General features: G+C 50.9%; 3 protein-coding genes and 1 non-coding gene across 4 annotated transcripts; all 4 read left to right on the forward strand.

Moving 5' to 3' along the window:
* Window positions 1-450: 450 nt before the first annotated feature.
* Window positions 451-2,562, forward strand: LOC132830273 (uncharacterized). Its single transcript, XM_060847816.1, has 2 exons — window positions 451-1,510; window positions 2,387-2,562. Exons 1-2 carry the CDS (start codon window positions 451-453, stop codon window positions 2,560-2,562), a joined length of 1,236 nt encoding a protein of 411 aa, XP_060703799.1.
* On the forward strand, window positions 1,851-1,923 carry trnak-uuu (transfer RNA lysine (anticodon UUU)). Its single transcript has one exon. It is a non-coding gene; the product is annotated as a tRNA-Lys (tRNA).
* Window positions 2,563-2,790: 228 nt separating the features above from the next.
* Window positions 2,791-4,891, forward strand: LOC132830274 (uncharacterized). Its single transcript, XM_060847818.1, has 2 exons — window positions 2,791-3,002; window positions 4,042-4,891. Exons 1-2 carry the CDS (start codon window positions 2,791-2,793, stop codon window positions 4,889-4,891), a joined length of 1,062 nt encoding a protein of 353 aa, XP_060703801.1.
* Window positions 4,892-5,240: 349 nt separating this feature from the next.
* On the forward strand, window positions 5,241-6,218 carry LOC132830275 (uncharacterized). The gene has a single exon (XM_060847819.1). The coding sequence runs from the start codon at window positions 5,241-5,243 to the stop codon at window positions 6,216-6,218; it is 978 nt and encodes a 325-aa protein (XP_060703802.1).
* The last annotated feature ends 1,709 nt before the right edge of the window (window positions 6,219-7,927 follow it).

The raw sequence follows: 7,927 nt of genomic DNA on the forward strand, positions 1-7,927 counted from the left end.
CATACACCAAGCTATAAATAGGACAGGGTGCTGGGTACAGGTACACACACACTGGGCTATAACTATTAAAGCTTAATGCACACAATTACATGTGCAGAAAGGTACTTAGGACAGCGTGCTGTGTCCAAGTACATACATTGACCTATAATTGTGACAGGCTGGTGTCTACATTTGTTTATAGCTGTATGTGTGACTGAATGTGTCTGCATGTATTTGTATCTGTATGTATGTGTTTGTGTCTGCATGTATGTATATCTGTGGGTTTGTGTCTGTCTGCATGTATAATATCCGGCTCCCCCTAGTGTATTATGGACCATACCGCTCCTCCCGGTGCATTATGGACCAGACCAGCTCCTCCCCGTGTATTACGGACCAGACTGGCTCCTCCCTGTGTATTACGGACCTGTCTGGCTCCCCCTCGTGTATTACGAGCCATACCAGCTCCTCCCCATGTATTACGGACCAGACTGGCTCCTCCCTGTGTATTACAGACCGGTCCAGGCCCTCCCCGTCTATTACGGAACAGACCAGTTCCCCTTGGTGTATTATGGACCAGACCTGTACCTCCCTGTGTATTATGGACCAGACCGGCTCCCCCTCGTGTATTACGGACCAGATCAGCTCCTCCCCGTGTATTACGGACCAGACCGGCTCTCCCTCGTGTTTTACGGACCAGACTGGCTCCCTGTCAAGTATTACGGACCTGACCGGCTCCCCCTCATGTATTACAGACCACACCAGCTCCCCCTCATGTATTACGAGCCATACCAGCTCCTCCCCATGTATTACGGACCAGTCCGGCTCCTCCCCATGTATTACGGAACAGACCAGTTCCCCTTCGTGTATTATAGACCAGACTGGCTCTGCCTCGTTTATTATGGACCACGCCAGTTCCCCCTCACGTATTATGGACAAGTCTGGCTCCCCCTCGTGTATTATGGACCAGACCAGCTCCTCCTCGTGTATTACGGACCAGACCGGCTCCTCCCTGTGTATTATGGACCAGACCGGCGGCCCATAGTTTATTACAGATGGGACAGGCTCCTCCTTGTGTATTACGGACCAGACCGGCTACCCTTCGTGTATTACGGACCAGACCAGGTCCTCCTCATGTATTACAGACCAGACTGGCTACCCCTTCTGTATTACAGACCAGACCGGCTCTGCCTCATGTTTTACGGACCAGACCGGCTCCCCGTCGTGTATTATGGACCAGACCGGCTCCCCCTCGTGTATTACGAGCCATACCAGCTCCTCCCTGTGTATTATGGACCAGTCCGGCTCCTCCCCGTGTATTACAGAACAGACCAGTTCCCCTTGGTGTATTATGGACCAGAGCTGTACCTCCCTCGTGTATTACAGACCAGACTGGCTCTGCCTCGTGTATTACGGACCAGACCGGCTTCCCCTCGTGTAGTACAGGCCAGACCGGCTCCCCCTCATGTATTACGGACCAGATCGGCTCCTCCCTGTGTATTACGGACCAGACCAGTTCCCCCTCGTGTATTACGTATAGACCGGCTCCCTCTCGTGTACTACAGACCAGACTGGCGCCCCCTCGTGTATTATAGACAAGACTGGCTATGCCTCGTTTATTACTGACCAGACCGGCTCATCCCATGTATTATGGACCAGACTGGCTCTGCTTTGTGTATTACTGACCACGGCAGCTCCCCTTTATGTATTATGGACAAGTCCGGCTCCCCCGCGTGTATTACAGACCAGACCGGCTCCTCCTTGTGTATTATGGACCAGACAGGCTCCTCCTCGTGTATTACAAACCAGACCGGCTCCCCCTTGTGTTTTACAGACAAGACTGGCTCCCCGCCGTGTATCACGGACCTTGTGCAGCCCCAGTGGCCTAATGGATAAGGCCCTGGCTTTTTAAGCCAGGGGTTGTGGGTTCATGTCCCATCTGGGGTGTCTGATTCTTCCTTGTGTGTCCTTAATCTGCTTTGCCAACAACTGCTTACCTGGATTCAGTTGGTGGGGTGTTCCCTTCGCCTTACGCAGCACTTTATAAGATGATTAGGGGTTTAGATAGGGTAGATACTAAGAACCTTTTACCGCTAATGGAGTCAGGTGTTACTAGGGGACATAGCTTTAAATTAAGGGGTGGTAGGTATAGGACAGATGTTAGGGGTAGATTCTTCACACAGCGGGTTGTGAGTTCATGGAATGCCCTGCCCGTATCAGTGGTGAACTCTCCTTCTTTATGGTCATTTAAGCGGGCATTGGATAGGCATTTGGAAGTTATTGGGCTAGTATAGGTTAGGTAGGATTCGGTCGGCGCAACATCGAGGGCCGAAGGGCCTGTACTGCGCTGTATCCTTCTATGTTCTATGTTCTATGTTCTAACGGTTCCTCCTCGTGTATTACGGACCAGACCGGCTCCCCCTCATGTACTATGGACCAGACCAGCTCCTCCCCATGTATTACAGACCAGACCAGCTCCCCCTTGTGTACTATGGACCAGTCCGGCTCCCCCTTCTGTATTACGAGCCATACCGGCTCCTCCCCATGTATTACGGACCAGTTCGGTTCCTCCCCGTGTATTACTGAACAGACCAGTTCCCCCTCATGTATAACGGACCAGACTGGCCCCTCCCTGTTTATTACGGACCAGACCGGCTCCCCCTCCTGTATTACGGACCAGACCAGCTCCTCCCTGTACATTATGGACCAGACCTGTATCTCCCCGTGTATTACGGACCAGACCGGCTCTGCCTCATATATCACAAACCAGACCGGTTCATCTCCATTTATTACGGACCAGTCTAGCTCCCCCTCATGTATTATGGACCAGACCGGCTACCCTTCATGTATTATGGACTAGTCCGGCTCCCCCTCGTGTATTATGGACCAGACCGGCTCCCCTTCATGTACTATGGACTAGTCCGGCTCCCCCTCATGTATTATGGACCAGACCGGCTTCCCTTCATGTACTATGGACTAGTCCGGCTCCGCCTCGTGTATTATGGACCAGTCCGGCTCCCCCTCGTGTATTACAGACCAGATAGGCTCCTCCCCGTGTATTTATTACACACTAGACCAGTTCCCCCTCATGTATTACGGAACAGACTGGCTTCCCCTTGTGTATTACAGACCAGACTGGCTCCTCCCCATGTATTACAGACCAGACCGGCTCCTCCCCGTATATCACGGACCAGACCTGTACCTTCCCGTGTATTATGGACCAGACCGGCTCTGCCTCATATATCACGGACCAGACCATTCATCCACGTGTATTACGGACCAGACCGCCTCCCCCTCGTGTATTACGGACCAGACTGGCTCCTCCCTATGTATTATGGACCAGACCTGTACCTCCCCATGTATTACGGACCAGACCAGCTCTGCCTCATATATCACGGACCAGACTGGTTCATCCCCGTGTATTACGGACCAGACCGGCTCCTCCCCGTGTATTACAGAACAGACCGGCTCCCCCTTGTATATTATGGACCAGACCTGTACCTCCCCGTGTATTATGGACCAGACTGGCTCTGCCTCATATATCACAGACCAGACCGGTCCATCCCCATTTATTATGGACCAGACTAGCTCCCCCTCATGTATTATGAACCAGACCGGCTACCCTTCATGTATTATGCTGCAAATGTGTTGCTGGTCAAAGCACAGCAGGTTAGGCAGCATCTCAGGAATAGAGAATTCGACGTTTCGAGCATAAGCCCTTCATCAGGAATAGGAGAGAGAGAGCCAAGCAGGCTAAGATAAAAGGTAGGGAGGAGGGACTAGGGGGAGGGGCGATGGAGGTGGGATAGGTGGAAGGAGGTAACGTGGCTGAAGAGCTTCATGTATTATGGACTAGTCCGGCTCCCCCTCGTGTATTATGGACCAGACCGGCTCCCCTTCATGTACTATGGACTAGTCCGGCTCCGCCTCATGTATTATGGACCAGTCCAGCTCCCCCTCGTGTATTACAGACCAGATCGGCTCCTCCCCGTGTATTTATTACACACTAGACCAGTTCCCCCTCATGTATTACGGAACAGACCGGCTTCCCCTTGTGTATTACAGACCAGACTGGCTCCTCCCCATGTATTACAGACCAGACTGGCTCCTCCCCATGTATTACAGACCAGACCGGCTCCTCCCCATATATCACGGACCAGACCTGTACCTTCCCGTGTATTATGGACCAGACCGGCTCTGCCTCATATATCATGGACCAGACCATTCATCCATGTGTATTACGGACCAGAGTGGCTCACCCATAGTGTATTACGGACCAGACTGCCTCCCCCTCGTGTATTACGGACTAGACTGGCTCCCCTTCATATATTATGGACCAGTCCGGCTCCCCTTCATGTATTATGGACCAGACCAGCTCCCCCTTGTGTATTATGGACCTGTCCGGCTCCTCCTCGTGTATTATGGACCTGTCCGGCTCCTCCTCGTGTATTATGGACCAGTCCAGCTCCCCCTCGTGTATTATGGACCAGACCAGTTCCCCCTCATGTATTATGGAACAGACCGGCTTCTCCTTGTGTATTACAGACCAGACTGGCTCCTCCCCGTGTATTACGGACCAGACCGGCTCCTCCCCGTGTATTACAGAACAGACCGGCTCCCCCTCGTATATTATGGACCAGACCTGTACCTTCCCATGTATTACGGACCAGACCGGCTCTGCCTCGTATATTACGAACCAGACCGTTCATCCACGTGTATTACGGACCAGAGTGGCTCACCCATAGTGTATTACGGACCAGACCGCCTCCCCCTCGTGTATTACGGACCAGACCGGCTCCTCCCTATGTATTATGGACCAGACCTGTACCTCCCCGTGTATTATGGACCAGACTGGCTCTGCCTCATATATCACAGACCAGACCGGTCCATCCCCATTTATTATGGACCAGACTAGCTCCCCCTCATGTATTATGAACCAGACCGGCTACCCTTCATGTATTATGCTGCAAATGTGTTGCTGGTCAAAGCACAGCAGGTTAGGCAGCATCTCAGGAATAGAGAATTCGACGTTTCGAGCATAAGCCCTTCATCAGGAATAGGAGAGAGAGAGCCAAGCAGGCTAAGATAAAAGGTAGGGAGGAGGGACTAGGGGGAGGGGCGATGGAGGTGGGATAGGTGGAAGGAGGTAACGTGGCTGAAGAGCTTCATGTATTATGGACTAGTCCGGCTCCCCCTCGTGTATTATGGACCAGACCGGCTCCCCTTCATGTACTATGGACTAGTCCGGCTCCGCCTCATGTATTATGGACCAGTCCAGCTCCCCCTCGTGTATTACAGACCAGATCGGCTCCTCCCCGTGTATTTATTACACACTAGACCAGTTCCCCCTCATGTATTACGGAACAGACCGGCTTCCCCTTGTGTATTACAGACCAGACTGGCTCCTCCCCATGTATTACAGACCAGACTGGCTCCTCCCCATGTATTACAGACCAGACCGGCTCCTCCCCATATATCACGGACCAGACCTGTACCTTCCCGTGTATTATGGACCAGACCGGCTCTGCCTCATATATCATGGACCAGACCATTCATCCATGTGTATTACGGACCAGAGTGGCTCACCCATAGTGTATTACGGACCAGACTGCCTCCCCCTCGTGTATTACGGACTAGACTGGCTCCCCTTCATATATTATGGACCAGTCCGGCTCCCCTTCATGTATTATGGACCAGACCAGCTCCCCCTCGTGTATTATGGACCTGTCCGGCTCCTCCTCGTGTATTATGGACCTGTCCGGCTCCTCCTCGTGTATTATGGACCAGTCCAGCTCCCCCTCGTGTATTATGGACCAGACCAGTTCCCCCTCATGTATTATGGAACAGACCGGCTTCTCCTTGTGTATTACAGACCAGACTGGCTCCTCCCCGTGTATTACGGACCAGACCGGCTCCTCCCCGTGTATTACAGAACAGACCGGCTCCCCCTCGTATATTATGGACCAGACCTGTACCTTCCCATGTATTACGGACCAGACCGGCTCTGCCTCGTATATTACGAACCAGACCGTTCATCCACGTGTATTACGGACCAGAGTGGCTCACCCATAGTGTATTACGGACCAGACCGCCTCCCCCTCGTGTATTACGGACCAGACCGGCTCCTCCCTATGTATTATGGACCAGACCTGTACCTCCCCGTGTATTATGGACCAGACTGGCTCTGCCTCATATATCACAGACCAGACCGGTCCATCCCCATTTATTATGGACCAGACTAGCTCCCCCTCATGTATTATGAACCAGACCGGCTACCCTTCATGTATTATGCTGCAAATGTGTTGCTGGTCAAAGCACAGCAGGTTAGGCAGCATCTCAGGAATAGAGAATTCGACGTTTCGAGCATAAGCCCTTCATCAGGAATAGGAGAGAGAGAGCCAAGCAGGCTAAGATAAAAGGTAGGGAGGAGGGACTAGGGGGAGGGGCGATGGAGGTGGGATAGGTGGAAGGAGGTAACGTGGCTGAAGAGCTTCATGTATTATGGACTAGTCCGGCTCCCCCTCGTGTATTACGGACCAGACCGGCTCCTCCCTATGTATTATGGACCAGACCTGTACCTCCCCGTGTATTACGGACCAGACCGGCTCCTCCCTATGTATTATGGACCAGACCTGTACCTCCCCGTGTATTACGGACAGACGGGCTCTGCCTCATATTATCACGGACCAGACTGGTTCATCCTCATGTATTATGGACCAGACTGGCTCCCCTTCGTGTATTATGGACTAGTCCGGCTCCCCCTCGTGTATTATGGACCTGTCCGGCTCCCCCTTGTGTATAATGGACCAGACCTGTATATAATAGGGATAACCTAACTTTTATTTTTTAAAAGGCAAGTGTGAGGGACTGTGTTCCAGACGTGATTCCATTGGTCCACCACTGAGCTCGAATCAAAAGATATTTTATTCTTATTGCACAGTTAAAATGTACCAAAAAAAAAATTTACCTAACTTTGGAAGCTTTGGAAAGGGTTCAGAGGAGATTGACAAGGAGGTTGCCTGGTGTGGCAGGGAAGTCTTGTGAGGAAAGGCTGAGGGACCTGTGGCTGTGTTTGTGAGAGAGAAGCAGGCTGAGATGTGACTTAATATCAGATAAGCAGAGGGTTAGGTAGGGTGGACAGGGAGATCCCTATTCCTCAGATGGTGATAGTTAGCACAAGGTGTCATAGCTTTAAAATAAGGGATAATAGATATAGGACAGATGACAGAGGTAGTTTCTTTCCTCTGGGAGTAGTAGGGGTGCGGAACACACTGCCTGTAACTGTGGTAGACTCACCAACTTTAACGGCATTTAAATGGTCATTGGGTGGACATATGGATGAAAATGGAATAGTGTAGGATAGAAAGGCTTCAGACTGGTTCCACAGGTTGGCACAACATCGAGGGCCGAAGGGCCTGTACTGTGCTGTAATGTTCTATGTTCTTTACTCTATGGAAACACTTTACAAAAGAATGTATTATTTAACCACTGATCATAAACTATTCCAAAACAGGCAGCATCCCATAAACAGACCATTAGCAAAGCTAATTCAACAACGCACTCTCACTTGCTCTCTCTCCAGTCTAGGAGAAAGAGAACTGAAAGAAACAAGCTGCTGTTTTGACGTTTTTAAAAGGAGTGTCTTAAGACTTCACTTTAGTAGCAAGAACTCAAGTTTTTAGATCCAACAGCAAGCAGAAACCTTCCCATCCAACTGAAAGCAAAACCAAAATCCTTCCTGGGTCTTGTGACCCTAGAACCCTTTGTCTGATTGTTAAAATAAAACAGTCAAGGAGGACTCAAAGCTCGATGATTATTTTGAAATTGTGATCCCAATGTTCTAAATTCCCTCACCAGAGTTCATTACCTCAGTATCCACCCTGTCAATCTCATTCGAAGCTCGAAGCAGTGATAGCCCCAATTTACTCAGCTTCATGTTCCTGACGACCAG

Source organism: Hemiscyllium ocellatum, chromosome 31 (assembly GCF_020745735.1).
Source record: "Hemiscyllium ocellatum isolate sHemOce1 chromosome 31, sHemOce1.pat.X.cur, whole genome shotgun sequence".
Taxonomy (NCBI): Eukaryota; Metazoa; Chordata; class Chondrichthyes; order Orectolobiformes; family Hemiscylliidae; genus Hemiscyllium; species Hemiscyllium ocellatum.

What these genes read in the sequence shown, in the direction of transcription:
- LOC132830273 (XM_060847816.1), top strand. Translation starts at nt 451, where the DNA reads ATGTATTACGGACCAGACTGGCTCCTCCCTGTGTATTACAGACCGGTC. An exon ending in AGTTCCCCCTCGTGTATTAC is followed by an intron (nt 1,511 to 2,386) that starts GTATAGACCGGC and finishes ATTACGGACCAG; the next exon opens with ACCGGCTCCCCCTCATGTAC.
- LOC132830274 (XM_060847818.1), top strand. Translation starts at nt 2,791, where the DNA reads ATGTATTATGGACCAGACCGGCTACCCTTCATGTATTATGGACTAGTC. An exon ending in CCAGTCCGGCTCCCCCTCGT is followed by an intron (nt 3,003 to 4,041) that starts GTATTACAGACC and finishes TGTGTATTACAG; the next exon opens with ACCAGACTGGCTCCTCCCCA.
- LOC132830275 (XM_060847819.1), top strand. Translation starts at nt 5,241, where the DNA reads ATGGACCAGTCCAGCTCCCCCTCGTGTATTACAGACCAGATCGGCTCC.